Source organism: Nesoenas mayeri (genome assembly GCF_963082525.1).
Source record: "Nesoenas mayeri genome assembly, chromosome: 8".
NCBI classification, from domain to species: Eukaryota; Metazoa; Chordata; class Aves; order Columbiformes; family Columbidae; genus Nesoenas; species Nesoenas mayeri.
In genome coordinates, this window is record NC_137554.1 from 20,388,367 (window position 1) to 20,404,685 (window position 16,319).

A 16,319-nucleotide genomic window follows, 5' to 3' on the forward strand; every position below is an offset into this window, starting at 1 on the left:
TTAAAGACCACCATAAACTGAGAGAAGACAAACATATGTCTGAAATTATAAAGTAAAAGGAACTGATAAGGAAAGCTAAACACTTTGTGAAACCAATTTATTGCTATCATGAACCAGATCCCAGAAGTTTAAGTCTATTAAGAATGAAGTCTCAATTTCATCATCTTAACAATGAGGAGGCAGACACAAGCACTCATTTTGTTCAATATAAGAACAGGCATATTCTTGAAGTCTACAGCTTCAGTGATGATGTTTAACTTCTTTCAAGAATAGCTGTTTCTGAAATCTGCATATTCAGACAACTTAAGACTCCAAAGCATTAGTATCTACAATTCAAGACCTCCAGCTCAGTAGTACTCATTTTTGATATAACAAGAACTACGGGGCAAATCCAGCAGCCCAGAATGACTTAATGAGAAGTCAGTTCCATCTGGGTCCTGTAGCAATCAGTCCAAAGCACTATCTGGTAGCCTCAGAAGGGACATAGAAGGAAACACAACCAAAAAAAAAAAAAAAAAAAAAAGACCAAACAAACAAAAACCAAACCACACACACAAAAAAAACAACAACAAAAGAATCACTGCCGCAGAGAAACACAGTGGCTTCTCATACGGATAACTGAATGCAACTTTGCTTCCATACATTACCAGAAAAATAATCCTCATCTTTTCTGCTTCCACTTAGTTGTATTTTCTTACAGCTACACATTTTCTGAACAGACTTGGGAAGCCGGAACTTACATGGCTGTACTCCATCACACAGAAGTGAAACAAGGAACAAGACTGTTAAAAGTTTACTACGTTCACTTCTACTGTTTCAAAGCCAAATCCATTCAGAATTTGAGTTATGCAAACACTATCCTATAGGTGTGCCATTTGATAAGGGAAATAACTCAGCTTGGTGCTAGCTGAATTCATCAAATCAATACACAACAAGCTGCACCATCCAGGAAAAACAGACTGAAGGCAATACCCACAGAAAGTGTGGCACGTTGGGAAAGGAGCAGAAAAAATGTCCATAACCACAGCAGTAACTCAGTCATGTGAACTCCAACGCAGGGATACAAGAGAAAAAGAATTAAAATTGTAAACTTGTAGTTTCATAAGCTTAAAATAAAAAGTTAAACACAACAGTATACTCCTTAAGTCTAACAGCTTTTCAGAGAGATGTCAAAAATTGACATTTAAATATAGGAAAGTATACGGGGAGAAATAAGGGGACAGCAAGAAGGGAAGAAAATCTTTAATAACCTTTTGTTTCCACAAGTGCTAGAGACATACAATCAGTGCCTCTATCTTCAAGTGTTTTTCAGAACAATTTATGTCAAAGAACAAACACTTAAAGCCCACTTCTACTTTTGCAGTGAGAATCATATTCTATTTTCAGCTTACATGGCAAAAATTTCCTTTAAAATACTTCCCAATTAGCTTATTGAAAAGTTTTTCTATTTTATTTAGCTGACCTTCTGTACAAGCATGAAACAAACTTATCAGATGAAACTGTACTAAGCGTGGAAAATTATACACAGTATACAGCAGTGCATCAATACCACCATCACTTCTAGTTTGTTTATATTACATATTGAGGGAGTGTGAAACAATTGTGTAAAGTTTAAGATACAAATTTTTTATAAGTCTGTAGGATTTATGGCATATACAGCATACTAACCAAAGTGCAAATATTAAGTATCATTAGGAAAAATAAAACAGAGATTCAAACAAATGTATACAAACCAAGAATTTTTTACCTTTCTCTGCCATGCATCAGCACAACCACACTAAATTAAACAGATTTATGCACACTCTCACAAACTCTCAAACTCACACTCTCACAAACTTTCAAGTTATGATTTAATTTATCTGCTATGTACCTAAGTGTACCTAGAGTTTCAAGAGCATTTTAAGGTGATTACACTGATTTTACAAATACATGCTATAGCATTTCCTGTAAGTAGCCTTCAAAACTTACACAAAGGCAGCCACCTCAGGTGGCGAACCTCAGATGGAATTCATAATATTGCTTCCAACTTAAGTGTGAAGTTCTAGGGGTGGGGTGTTTTTTGGGGGGTGTTTTTTCTCTCTACTTTTGGGGAAACTTGAGAGCAATGGCACAGCAAAACGACCCAGATCTCATCAGCCACTTACTTTTCTTCTTCGTGCTGTTCCTGTTTTGAAGCCCATCCTGTGCCATCTTTAGGCACAATGTTCACATTAGGGTCATTGCCTTTGTTCTCTGCTTTGAGACTGGGGAGGTTGGCTGGGGGAGGCATCCTCCTTGAAATAGCAACTTTTCCAAGACTCTGTAATCCATGGCGTGCGGCAACTGCATGCCAAAATAGAAAGTGTAAGGTAACAATGCTGTTTAGCAGGTAGTGTTCATGCAAAGCTACAAAAATCAATAAAATGGTTTGCAAGAAACTCAGAAAAAAAATAAAAGTATAAGAATTAGAAATTCAAAATTCTTCATAGTTTAATCAAAAAACCAAATCAAAACAAAAAAAACCCCAACAGAATTAGAAATACTTGCTCTGGGAGAACTTGAGTACTTTTTGAACAGTGAGTCACTATGGTTAGCCTATTCCAGAGATTAAAAAGAATGTACAGCCCCACCTTTATACACAATGATCAGTAACAGAAAGCTAGAGGAACCATTTAAAAATACGATGCAGATGTCTTAATATTCTTTTATACATTTTCAAGCATCATTATCTTGCTCCTTGTGGAGTTTAATGTACCTTAATGAGTCCAAGAATACCCACATGGGTCCAGCCCATTTTTTTTCTTCTGCCAGTTTCAGCTGGCAGATGCTGCTTTTGCAAAAACATTGCTACAAATTGCATTTACTCCAGATCACAAGTAGGAAAAGCAATATGAAGCTAACACACTACAGGAAACATTCAACCTACCAACTGATCAATTCAGGTGAACAAATACAAAACACTACTGTAGGCATGTCCTATCATTACAAACATCTGTCTCAACCTTTAGAAATAATATTGTGGCAAACTTTAACACAGTTTGAACAGACTTGCACTCTTTCAGCCCCTCAATTTATGCAGGTATGTCAGATCAAATTCAAAGCCTCCAGAGTGTCATCCCCCCTTAGTTTTCATATCAATCAGTCATGGAAAAGCAGGCCCACAGCGGCTTTACGTGAAACATCAGTATAAGTTTCACGCAGTCTTTGACTGCAAAACAGACACAGCACCTGATCTGAAATTGAGCATTTTGTTCTTGTTAATCCAACACCTCCAGTGCTGCAAACATTTTCTGAAATAAAGGGCACAGCTGGGGAATGGCATGTCATACACTGATAACAAATGGAGTCTGCAGCTATAAACCAGTTTTTATTTACCTGTACTCCCTACAAGACTGCAAATGCTGCCTCCCTGAACTGATACTCTTGTTTACAGCTAACCAGAAACAGTAATCAACATCGCTTTCCAGAATTAAAAAAAAACTTGCTGTGGTTAAGTGCTCATATACTTTGCACTCTTAATTAGTACTACAGTAATGATGAAACAGAATGCAAAATTAAATTGGGCTTACTCACCTGTGGTTTTCTGAGTTTCCAGTGACTTTCCCTTGTAAGTATTAAACAGACTGAGTGTTGCATACTTCGTTTTTCCATCCTTTGCTTTTGTACTCTGGCCTGACTTTTCCGACATTTCGATGGAAAATCATCGAGTCTGGTACCTCCTGCTCACCCTTCAAAATTTGCCTGAAAAGAAAAACAACAGAAAAGTAAACCAATTTGACTATAAGTCGATACTAACACAGAGTTCACAGGACAAATGTGGACAGCATATTTAACACCATTAGCAGTGTTTCATTTAAGCATACTAGAGACGCCATAGAGTACTTTAGCCCCACAAATACCTAGCCTTATCTAACACTACGTAACTTTCAAGTATTTCCACCTCCACAATTTGAATGTCACTAAATCAGTAAGGTCAGCATTTAATTAATATCAAACCCTATAAAAGTGGTAAATATTGTCCACAATTTCACAGAAGAACCCCACAAGCAAAGTTTACATTAGCAGCTCGCACCCCACTGGGGGAGAACAATGACTTCACCTGCTCCCAAAGCAAAGTGCTGAGATACTATTAACTGTGGTACAATATTTCTGGATTTTTTTTTTTTTTCTATTAAAATCATCATGAACTCAGCAACTATAGAAATTAGATACACCAAGTTTTCTTTATCAAAACTGGCAACACAGTATGCTTAGACAGGGAGAGTGAGAATTCTTAAACTGAGCGTTTGACTATTCTTCTTGCAGCAGTAAATGACAGGGCTGTAATGGCAGGTCATCTCTCTCCTTCCTCCTACCCCCAGAATAGCAGGCCTTCAGAAAAAGAACTCAGTAATTATCAGTGATACCTCACTAGAACTTCTTAGAAGGAACTTGCTAGAGTTGCTGCTCATCAGACAGGAATACAAATGAACATCCACTTGAACAAAATATTAATACAAAGTTGATTTATCTTAACAACATTCAAAAGCCCTGCTACCCTCTTTACAATAACATTTTAAAAATACATTTCCATATGAATTCCAAAATAGTTATGTATGCTCAAATCCTCTTGTGTTTCATTCTAAAAGTAAATCGCAAGAAGCAATTCACCCTACTCAAACCCTTTGATGATCGACAAACTCCCTGGTCAAACTCAGAGCCTCAGAAGATCTTCAAAGGGAACTTGATTCACATGCAAGGCACTAATGTATTAAGACGAGTCTGCACAGACAAGCAGTCCAAAGAATAAAACACTTATTTGGTCATTGCAGACATTAACCAATGTCAAAGGATCAGGGAAGTTTCATTTATAGAGGACGATAACATTCCCTCCTCTGTTTACTACCTCAATTTACAAGCTGTGCTTGAAAAGATTAATAAATGAAGGTGGCAAACAACCTTGGGATGGTCTAGCTTCAGCAAGAGTTGGGTCAGACGCTATTCTATTACAATTCACACAGACAGTCTTCAACTTCATACTGGGCCACACACATGGCTAAGAAATACATCCTCCCTCTCACAAGGAGAAAGCAACTCCGAGATTTTTTGGGTTTTTTTGCCAGATTGGTCAGCATTTGGCTATTTCAACAGTATGTGTTATGCCAACAGCCATTCCTCATGCTATCCAAAAAAATGAAATACAGGAAAGAAGCAGGGTGAACCCAGCCCACCAAGCAGAACATGTAACCAGAACACAGACCTCAGATAAAGCTGTTAGGCCATCCCTTATCTATCAAAAATACTACATATTGAGGTTGCAAGCTTTCACTGGAAGCCACAGCTGACTACTCAAACACCCTATAGGCACAGGGAAGGAAGGGAGAAAAAGATAGCCTGATATGGGAATTTAGATCAGCTTATCTATGGAGCTATCAATCAAGCAGATTTCAAGCAACCATTCACTCTTCAGGCTGCTCCAGTACTTATTTGCAATTCAACAACATGTCAAGCTTTGTCCATTATTATTATTCATGGCCACACAGCTGCTTTCAGCTTGTCTGGAGACCTGAATCCAGGCAGACTAGTTTATCAAGCTGGAGTCTAAATCAGACATTAGGCCTCTTCTTCTGTGAGAAAAGGCAGTTTATCATGAGTTCTTCTGTAAAATGTCCATGACAGAACCTGGCAGATTCCTTTCCTTCAATTCTCCTGTTACTTGCTGGTCCCAGACTTCTACTTATAGTAAGAGAGTCTACCACAATCATCCTGGAGCATCAAACAGAGGAGAAGGTACTGGGCAGATGATCACCAGGAACGCATGGGTGGCAAACAAGGTGTCAGGTGTGCATATAGCTGTATCTAGTAATACTCTATAATGACAATGCTTGGGTATGCTCACACGCTCTTTCAAGTGAGAACTCACATACAGTTTTAATTTTCAGCCCAAGCCTCATCCCAGGCCCAGATTTTGTAAACAAGAAGTAGCTTTGCAATGGTGAGTAATCTAGTTGGTAAAAAACCCAACAAAATAAAAGGATGACTCAGGTCATTTCTTGTACCCCAGTTCACCAAAGCAGTGAAGCCCTAACGGATACAGGCAAAGAATGTAGTTTGAGGATGGCTTAAGACAATGTTGAGTTTTAGTCATACTTTCCAAAGCCTATACCTCTGGTAGAGATCAAACATGGAAAAACTTAATCATAACACTCTTCTTTACAGAGTAAGGCATAATTAATACTTGGACAAATCGTAATTGTAACAATTATTCTCTCTAGAACATTTGATAGCTTAAAAATAGGAGGTAGCGATTATGTTCCCCAATAATGACTTTTTACATCAAATTTACAAAGATGGTCTGTTTGTTACAGCTGAGCTCTATGCCTTTTACAGTACTAAAATTCATACTGTTTAACAAGTTGTTCCAAAGTTACTCTACAAATGAAAAGAAACAGAATATTTTAAATTAATTAGAAATGCACAATTCTCAGTAATCTGACCTGCAGAAAATAAATCAAGCACTGCAAACAAGCCAGTCATTACATTCATATTTAACTAAGTTCAGAATCACAGAACAGTTTGGGTTGGAATGCACCTTAAATATCACCTTGTTCCAACTCCCCTGCAATGGCAGGGACACCTTTCACCAGACCAGGTTGCTTAAAGCCCTGTCCAACCTGCCCTTGAATGCTTCCAGGGATGGAGCACCCACAGCTTCTCTGGGCAGCCTGTCTCAGTGCCTCACAACCCTCATTGTGAAGAATTTCTTCCTTTTATCTCATCTATCTTCTTTCAATTTAAAGCCATTACCCGTTTTCCTACCACTACATGCCCCTGGTAAAAGTCTCTCTCCAGCTTTCTTGTAGGTACACCTTAGGTACAGAAAGGCTGCTAGAAGGTCTCCCCAAAGCCTTCTCTTTTCCAGGCTGAACAAGCCCAACTCTCTCAAGCTGTCTTCACAGGAGAGGTGCTCCAGCCTTCTGATGATCTTTGTGGTCCTTTTCTGGACTTGCTCCAAGAGGTCCATGTTCCTGTTATGTTATGGGTCCCAGAGGTGAACACAGTGTTCCAACTCACAGGAGTGGAGTAGAGGGAGAGAATCACTGCCCTCGACCTACTAGTCAAACTTCTTTTGACACAGCTCAGGATACAGTTGGCTTTCTGGGCTGCAACTGAACATTGCTGGCTCATGTTGAGCTTCTTTTAGAACTGATACTGCTTGCCAAGGAAGATACACTTGCAAAATTAGCTTTTAAACCAGGTACTCAAGCCAGGGATGACAAATCCTCCCTCTGAAGAGCCCATCTGGCCCTTGTAAACATACCTGCCAGGTCACACATTAAATGAGCACCCAGTGCCATCTAACAACAGTTATACAGAGATAACTGTATGTTTTCAAGCCACATGAAATGTATCCAGCTCCAAGACCTCTTCTTTTTCATTCAAACTTCAGTGGTATATGCTACATTCCCACACATAAACATTGGAATCATTCCCTCTGTAGAACCACCTACAAGGTATTTTAACCTAGGACATGTTTAATTTGTGCATACAATAGGTTGGCAAGTACTAGACTCACAAGCAATTCCCAATTTGCTCTGCTGTTTATATTTTCTGTTATTATCAGTAAGGTAGCTGTTAGTCTGTATGCTATTAGTCAAATCCCTAAATGCGAAGTGCTGCTGTGCACTAGGTTTAGACTCACTGTCACGTGAGTAAGAACATGAGACAGCTGCACATCCCTGAACAGTAGCAACCTGTAAAAGATGTGAGAACTGCTTACCAGAATTCAGTAACTACCACGATAGCGAACAGAAGGACAGGCAGCAGCACAAGCAATAACAGCAGCTGGCTGGGTTCACTGCACTATTAAGTTTAAGGAAGTCAGTATTTCATTTTGAATGACCATAAATTCACTGACCTTCACTGTGGCCTTAATGTTTTAAGGTTAAAATTATTACTGTAATTTCTGAACCAGACTTTTTTCAGACTGCAAATGGTTGGCCTATTTAGATCCTGCAATGAACACAGAAGCAAGTGTATAGAAATTAGTACAGTAAGTAGCTGCCATAAATTCTAGATATCCTGGTCTCTCTTAAGGAATATTTACTTGTACCCTCTTAGATACTTACAGTTGGTAGAAAAACAAACAGAACACAGTATATTCCAGACTGCAGAACCATATTTTAATAATAAAAACGCAGCAAACAAAAACCCCATACATACCACATAGAACTTTTCCACTAAATTCCTAGCTCTCCTGATCATTTCAGAATTTCCCAAAAAGACTTGTTTAGCATTTAATGACACTAGTTCATATGTCTGTAAACTTTGCATAGTGTTCCATTAGGACCAGCTGCATACTAGAAGAGATCTTGCCTCCACTTTGGAAAAAAGTTCTTATGTGATTCAATAAGGAAGAAAGTATTACATACTTTGAGGTTGCTTTTGAGGACTGGAGTGGTAGAGAAGTTTAAAACATCTAACAACTCAGCAACTCTTGTCTGGTTTCCTTCCTTCTCTCCCACCATGTCCATTTCAGTATTTTGTAGTTTTATTTTACATATGAAAAAAAACAGTTTTACACACATGTGAAAACAGAACAGCATTCTCTGTAAGCTACAGTATTTTGTTGTCTTGGTGAAGAAGCACAGACAGACACAGAAAGTGGAAGAGAGCTGTGTGAAGTTTAGGTAGAAAGCTAGCTTCTTTATCCAGTTTTTGATAGGGAAAGATCAACTCTTCTTATTACAATGGGAAATAACTGTATTCTCTGTGTTACTGTCTTCCAATTAATATGTTTGCGTACGTGTTTGAGGCACAGCATACACCATTCCTCACCTTTGGGAGAAATATTACTATTCCTTGTATTTTTCAGACATACCATCCTAGCTGATGTAAGCACAGATGACCACATGACAAACTCTCTAGATCCATATTTTATATGTTGTATTATTAAACCTCTAAGCATAAGAAGTCCATATTTTTGCACAAGTGTCAAGAGACTTCAGCAATATTACAGTTATCTTTTATGCAGTCCCATCTCAATAAATCCCATATCCCATGCCTATTTAGCCTAAAAGCACAAAGTCAAGACCGGTAAACTGTACATTAGCTTCACAGGATTCTGAACTCTTAAAAACATTAAGTAAATATTATAATAATTCTCACATTCTCTATTCAATACAGCTGGGATATCTAGTCCCCGCCACCTTCACTCCAAGGGCTATATTTTGGCTAAATTTGCAGGATGAGCTGGAATTATTTAAGGCAACGCATATCATTCCAGACTCAAACCTGCTGAGGATTTCCTAGGGCCTTCAGCTTTTGGTACCTCAAATGCTCATCTGTGAAGTGGGAAACATCATAAAAAACACTACATAAAAGTTTATTCATAATGAGACACATTAGCACCTCTCTCAAAACAGAAAACAAGAAACAAAACTAGAGAGACTTTTCATACCCTATTTTGAGCACAGTAAAGAAAGTGGTTAAGGCGCAAAAAACATCATATATGAATGTCATTTGTATCCAGCCATAACTCTGCTTTTCTTGGAATAGCTTTGTTTCTGGCACACTGAATAATGTGGTTCTGTTAAGTTTTGGAACTAAACAATACAACCAAAAAAAATGAAGTTTTTTTGCCTCATGCTCAAAATCCATGTTAGAGGCAGATGTTCCCAAGTTTAGTGTTATTAATTTCAAAAGAGCACTCTTGATCTCTCAAGCAAGCCTTGTGTGCAAAACCCCATATAAATGACATGGCATTAAAAGGAAAGGCTTCATTTCAACTGTAAGTCTGCCATGATGATCTTACACTTACACCTTTCTAGTGCCCAAAGCATCATTCTGGGACTGAGGTTTTCGGGTTCAATTTTTATAAAACCAAACAAAACAAAGCACCATTTTGGGTATTTGTCCCACTATTAAGAATTCTTAATAGCTTCAGCATTAGTCAGCTTAATACGACGTGAAAACAAGCCTCAAAGACCTCCACTAATACTTAAGTAGAAAAAGGCTCTGTCAAATCAAAGTATCTCCTAAGAAAAGCTTCTAAGGTCAGGATTTTCCTCTCCCCTCAAGAGCAATTTGCAGCAGTGTTCGTTGTCAAGTAGGTTGTTGCTAAGCAGGCTGAAAATGGCAGTAAAGACTTCAGGGACATTTGAGCTTCTATTTCATGTAGCTCAGACATGGTTCTATGACCTACAAGAATAGAAGCTCTCCAGATCTTCAAAGAGTTCTGGGTAGATCCCACTACAACTCATTCTTGAACAAGATCTTTTCTAAGTTTTATTTTCTTATAAAGCCAAGCTAGTATGCATTTCCCTCCCTGTTTTTCTTCACTGTCTCTAGATTTTGGGCTCACCAGTTTTTAGCAAAGCCTGAAAGAATGTACACAATGCAAAGATCACATTGTTTCTATAAATTCTGTGGAGGCAGGTGGTTGAACAGAAAAAGAAAACCCTTTTAATCACCTTCTCTTTCATACCCATCACCTCAGAGGAAAAACTGTAGCACAGTATAATCCCCAAGGCACTAAACAACCTATAGAGGAGTATTATTAATGGCCACCAAACAGGAGAAGGGGAAAGAAAAAAAAAAAAAAAAAATCAAAATGAGCTTTGCTCCTTACAACCCAAACACTGTCATGAGAAAAGGCTGTAGCAAAGCAGGCTTTGCTAGTTCTATTATTCTTCAAATTACTCCCCTTTAATGCCTAAGCAAGTCTTTCCAAAACATTACCAAAACTAGACATGTCAGGTGGAAAACAGATCATGACAGAAGAAAGGCAATTTAGGACATTGTCCCACAAACACATCTTATAAAAATGCAGTCTGCGGATGCCAGAAATGAGCATCCACAAACATGTCTGTATCAGTTTTAAGAGACACCTCACAACAGCCTAAATATAGCTACTAATCTAAGCAATGAAAAACAACCAAAATCAGCCACCCACAAAAAAAGTCTACAAAGAAACCAACTTTACCACAAAGCATATGTTATCTACAGGGCAAGCAAATCTTTTGCTGCCTTCAAAAGACTAGAAGGCATCTTGTTGAATAGTTTTCTGTGAGAAATAATAGTCACCAAGCATATGGCCTCAAGCCCAACATGGTACTAATAGCACTGACTAACACTTTAAAAACAAACTTTTAGGACACAACCTGCAGCAGAAAAATATTAGCAGAGACTAAAGTAATCTGTCAGTTCTATTCATTTTTTCCCCAGCGCATTCTCGAGAACAAAAGGAAAAACGAGTTAAGAGCAGCTGGCTGGAGTAAAGAAAAAACCTCACAGGTAAAAGGAGAGCAACCATGCAAACCTCAAATTTGTCTCTATCCACCAGTTTGAATATATATTTAACTATATGTGCAAGAATATTTCACTTAACGTGCGCAGAAATCATATTCCTGTGGAACAGCCCTGACAAAGGAAGCCTGATCCATAGGATCAATCATGATCGACATGTCTTTTTAAATGTGCCCATATAACAAGGAATCAAAAGCCATAGACAGGAGAAACTTATACTGGCAATAAAACTGTCAAAAATGCACTAAGTATTTTCATGCATCACACAGCTTCTTTCTTTAGCTAAGATAATTTCTGATACTTGTACTGTTTCTGAAATCTTCTGAAGTAACCTCAGGTAACAGAGAAGTTACGGTCCCCTCCCCTCACAGACAGAATGATGCCAGTACAGCTAGTTAAGAACTCTTGGAAAAGAAAGGACAGTGTTTATCTTACTTAGTTTGAGGATTATTTTTACTGCATGTTTATATTCAGAGAAATATATGAAGCTGTTTAGTATTTTGACAAATACTATCTAAACATTACCTAAGGCAATACTGTTACCCAGAGATTCAATGCTTTCAATGTTTATATATGTCTCTTTCTTCCACATTTTACACCAGCAGCCCCATCGGTGTCCCACTTTCTAGTGCAGAAGAGCAGCTGTTCATGAACACAGCTTTTTATACTTCCTTTTGCTTTTTAGAAGGACAGAAGGAGATAATGTAAAGAGACACTCAAACATAAATGCAAGTATTCTTATGAACAATATCCTGGAATTAGCATGCACCTCCCTAAAAATTTTATTCAGTTCTCAACTATTGTATATGCAGAAGACATAATACCTCTGTCTATTTTAGCTCTATAATTACGCTTTTAAAGTACTCTCCCAGCTGAAGATTCTTTCCAATTTGATATATAAACTGAGTTCTATCACAAGAAGTGATTCAAATCTAAAATGTACGAAGTGCTATCAATGAAACATTTAAATAGTATAAGACTGTCTACAGAAGGCATGTGATAAATCAACAAAGAACAAAAATCCATGTTTTTGCGATGAATGAAGGTAGCAGGTTTTAAAAGTTAAGGCACCTAAAGATGACAAAACAATTGACTACCTTTTTTTAAAACACTTTTTTGTTGTCATCATAAAGAGATGCAAAGCAAGTTCTCTTGAAAATAAAAGGTTCTCTCCAACCTCTGTACAGATTTCTTTTGGCTGTGATAACACTCAATGCAGGTCTTTAAATCCTTATCATTTCAGGTAGAATAAATAGTTAAGAAATGGTTTTAAGTAAAAAAAAAAAAAAAAAAAAAAAATCTAAGGAAAAAAGCTGGAAGGACAATGCACTGGCACCACCCCTCTCACTGGAAAAGGCTGACCAAAGCCATATCTCCTCAATCTATTTAGGTATATATCTCCTGCTAAAGTCAATGGGAATTAAGCTCCTTCACAGAACCATACCAGCTAAAGCTCCCACCCTGCAACTCAAACTAGCAGAGTGGCTGGTAACTTTCTACAGATAGTTTCACTGTTACCATTCAGAAACTCACCAGGAACCAGCAACATATTTAACTTTCACTTTGTAGCTACCAAAATACAAACAAGCTCAAGAAGTAGCATTGGGGTTTCCCACTGAAACAAACAAAATTTGTAAGGAGGCACAACATAACCACAGAAGAGAGGACCCAAGAAAGGAACAGCTACTCCCAGGTAACCAGCAGTGAATGGGTTCTGGAGTCCAGACACCTGCTAGCTAGCAGCACATGAACAAAGGAAGCTCAGGACCAACTAACAACCCAGCCCTGCTTTTCTTTCCAGCAGGGAGAAACATTTCATCAGACTACTGGCTCTTATGTCTTTACATGAAGGTTTTAGCTCTTTCTAGTCAGCTTTCCAGTAAATTTACATCCTCTGTAAAGGAAAGACAATAACTTTGTAAACATAAGTTAAAAAAAAAATAAATCTATTTTAATTCTAAGTATCAAAGTCAAGTGTCAAGCAAGGTCAAATTAAGAAACTCTCTTCAATGTGTTTTGTATCTTCAACCTACAGATGATAAAGACTCCAAAGCTCTCCCTTCTTGCTTGTCACATTAAACACTATTTTCAGATTTACAGAAGAAAGCAGTAGTTGAATGTAATTCTTGGAATTATCAGAAGATAGATAATGAAAGAGGGTACAGGGATCACCAGACAGTTTTAACAAAAAAAAGCCTCTACTGTTGCCTACAACTTCCAAGTCTTGAACATATTTACTCATCACTGTAACTCTTTGTTCCACCACTCACACAAAGCCACACATACTCTTCCCCTGAACAACTAAAGTACAGTTGAATAAATTCAGGAGTAACTATACAGCTTATACTAAATTACATAGACAAGCTGCTCTCTAAAAATCATCCTGCTTAGAATATTTATATCACAATTCTGAACAGAAAATCTAACATTTGCTATGTCAAACAGCAGGACCTTTAGGCACACAATGCTCCTACAGAAATCCTCTCCCATACTTACTCTAGCATTCAAGTACCTTCAAGAAGTGAAATACGCAATGTCTAGACTCAGCTTTAAGTCTCTTCTACAGAGTCAAAAGAATTGATGACTGGTTTAAAATAGATAGAAATAATTTCAATTTGGCTTCTGAGCTTAGAAAATTTACTTGAGTCATTTCAAACTTCTTTGCAACATGAGGGATACTTCTTTAGATTAACATACTGATGGAATTTGCATAAAGTCAAATAATAAAGACACTGGACTTAAAGGCTGAATTCATACAGCACAGTTGCACATGTCACAGGCACCATAATATTATGGGAATCAGAAACCTTGTATGTGCCACTAGACCAAAGGCATGTTGGGTTCAGCATTCACCCCTACTGGAACGGACCAGAATGATCCGGGTGTAGGCACACCAACAGTAACACTGATCCAGGCTACCTTGCTTCTGTCCTTACAGTCATTGTTTGGGAAGGTTGCATTTGTCCCAGACAGCTTTCCACTGATGACCAAAGTAAATGTGGACTCATGCTTAAAGAAATAGCTCCCTGTACATCTGCCAGCAAGCTCAATCAGTAATGACTGACAGTGGAATGAGCTTACAATTCTTTTTAGTGCAATTCCCAGTTTGGGTTGAGTCACAACAAAGCACTAATACAAAACTAATCTCACTGATACATGAATGAAAACCTTCGCAAGACTGAAAAGACTACAATCTATATTATATGAGAAGAACACACTTATTAGACTAGAATTTTACCAGTGGGGTATAGTAACCACATAAACCAGTACGACCTTCATTGGTACTACAAGCATCTAGCGCTTCACTCACTTGTTCTACACAAACCAGACTAGTACAAAGAAACTTAACACTACCACCACATCTAAAGTAAAAATGACAGACTAACAACTACTAATAAGTGTACTGGATTAGAGTAATTCTTTCAGTACGAGTCCATTTTCAAGTTATCGAAGTACATTTAAGCAGCTTCTTTGCCAGAAAGGATTTTTCAAGATACTCCAGTAAAAACTGACAGTGCGTGCCACACATAAGTCAGAACTAGCACACCATAAAGCTAATGTGCTAACACAATACAGCTATCTTGCCATGTTCTGAAAATCCTGAAACATCACTTACAAAAATTTAAATGTTTTGCAAGATTATGAAATACATTTCAATTAAAAATATATTTTTTTTTCTGAAAATGCAAGATCCAAAACTTCTTTGCAGCTCACTTTTAAAAGGCAGGCTATTTTATTCCTTCTTAGCCTGACAATTTCTTTGCAAGTCTTTGTCACTAAGCATTTATTTTTTTGCAAGACAGATTTTTGATTTTCCAGCTTCATGCAGTTGGTTAAGAAACTTTTTAAAACTGTAGATTTTTAAGTGTGGCAGGAGTTTTGAAGTGCTGGAAGGAATCCAGAACTAGAAAAAAAAAATAAGAACAATTTCTATACAATTAAATAAGCATCATAATGAGATGCGTTCTCGTTACTTCTGAGAACAGAACAATGTAAGTGCTTTCACCCAATTAGCTTTTCAACTTGCAGATGCCAAATGAGATTTTTATTTTCAAGATTTGCAAAAGCATTTATTAAAGAAATTTCCATTATTTAGAAGAATGAGAAAACTTCAAAGCTTTCAAAACTGAATTGCTGTCTATTTAAGATGATAACAGAATAAATTAAGACAGAAATAAGCCATGTACCTGCTATCAAAATATAGTATTTAAACAGTAGGCTGGTAGGCAGCACTTTTCTCTGAATACAGAAAACTAATGTGACCCGTCTACCTATCAGAAGTATTTTTTAACTGAAAAAGTTACAGCTATTCACTAGGTCTCTTACAAGCTAATTTAGGTCAGTTTATCCTGACCACAGCTGCTCTCTCTAATGGCATCTGTTAATGTTTAAGATCACAAACAGTCCCTTAAAAAAAAAAAATTACAAACACACTTAGTATGCTGTCACAAGTATCACACTGTTTCTTGCTCCACTGCATCACCTCATTCAGCAGAAGCCTGGAAAGGCAAAATTACTGGCATAGCCATTGTCCCCAGGCACACAGAAAGTGACACAGAGAGCTTCCTTAGTGACATCCTGAGCAGCTGTCACTCTGTCCATCTGAGAACAGGGGAGCAGAAGAGAAGTCCACAGCGGGGCTGCAAAAGCAGCTACACAACTGATGACATACAGATGTTCCCATGTCTGTTCAAACGGGAGTGCTGAAAATATTCACAGTTGGCACTTCTCTGCACTTGCTACATATAGAATTAATTGCATGAAAGAATAATCAGAACTGGTGATGGTGGGTTTCAGGATCTATTTGCAAGAATATAGAAAAGAAGCAGAATTCCTCGCACCCCACAGCAAAATAGTTATGAGCAAGAAGTTTTCACATATTACCAGATTTTCTCTTATTTCTAAACATCCAGAGCAATAGCCAGTTTCAGCTGCACTTGAGTGGATCTGACTTCAGCTGCAGACTGAGTAGTCTGTTCTTCTGCAGGTGACTGTCTGGGATGAGCTACCAGAAACAACAGCTGAGCTGAACAAGAGCTGACTCCTTAAGTCAG

At 37.7% G+C, this 16,319-nt stretch overlaps 1 protein-coding gene across 2 annotated transcripts in view; it reads right to left on the bottom strand.

Moving 5' to 3' along the window:
* Positions 1-16,319, bottom strand: part of PRRC2C (proline rich coiled-coil 2C) — a 70,400-nt gene that overhangs the window by 47,995 nt on the left and 6,086 nt on the right. For both annotated transcript variants that reach the window (XM_080348875.1, XM_080348873.1), the window contains exons 2-3: positions 3,553-3,720; positions 2,145-2,322 (exon numbers count right to left, since the gene is read on the bottom strand). In XM_080348875.1, the coding sequence (XP_080205001.1) occupies positions 2,145-2,322; positions 3,553-3,667 (293 nt within the window). In that variant the 5' untranslated portion in view covers positions 3,668-3,720. The remainder of the gene's footprint in view (positions 1-2,144; positions 2,323-3,552; positions 3,721-16,319) is intronic.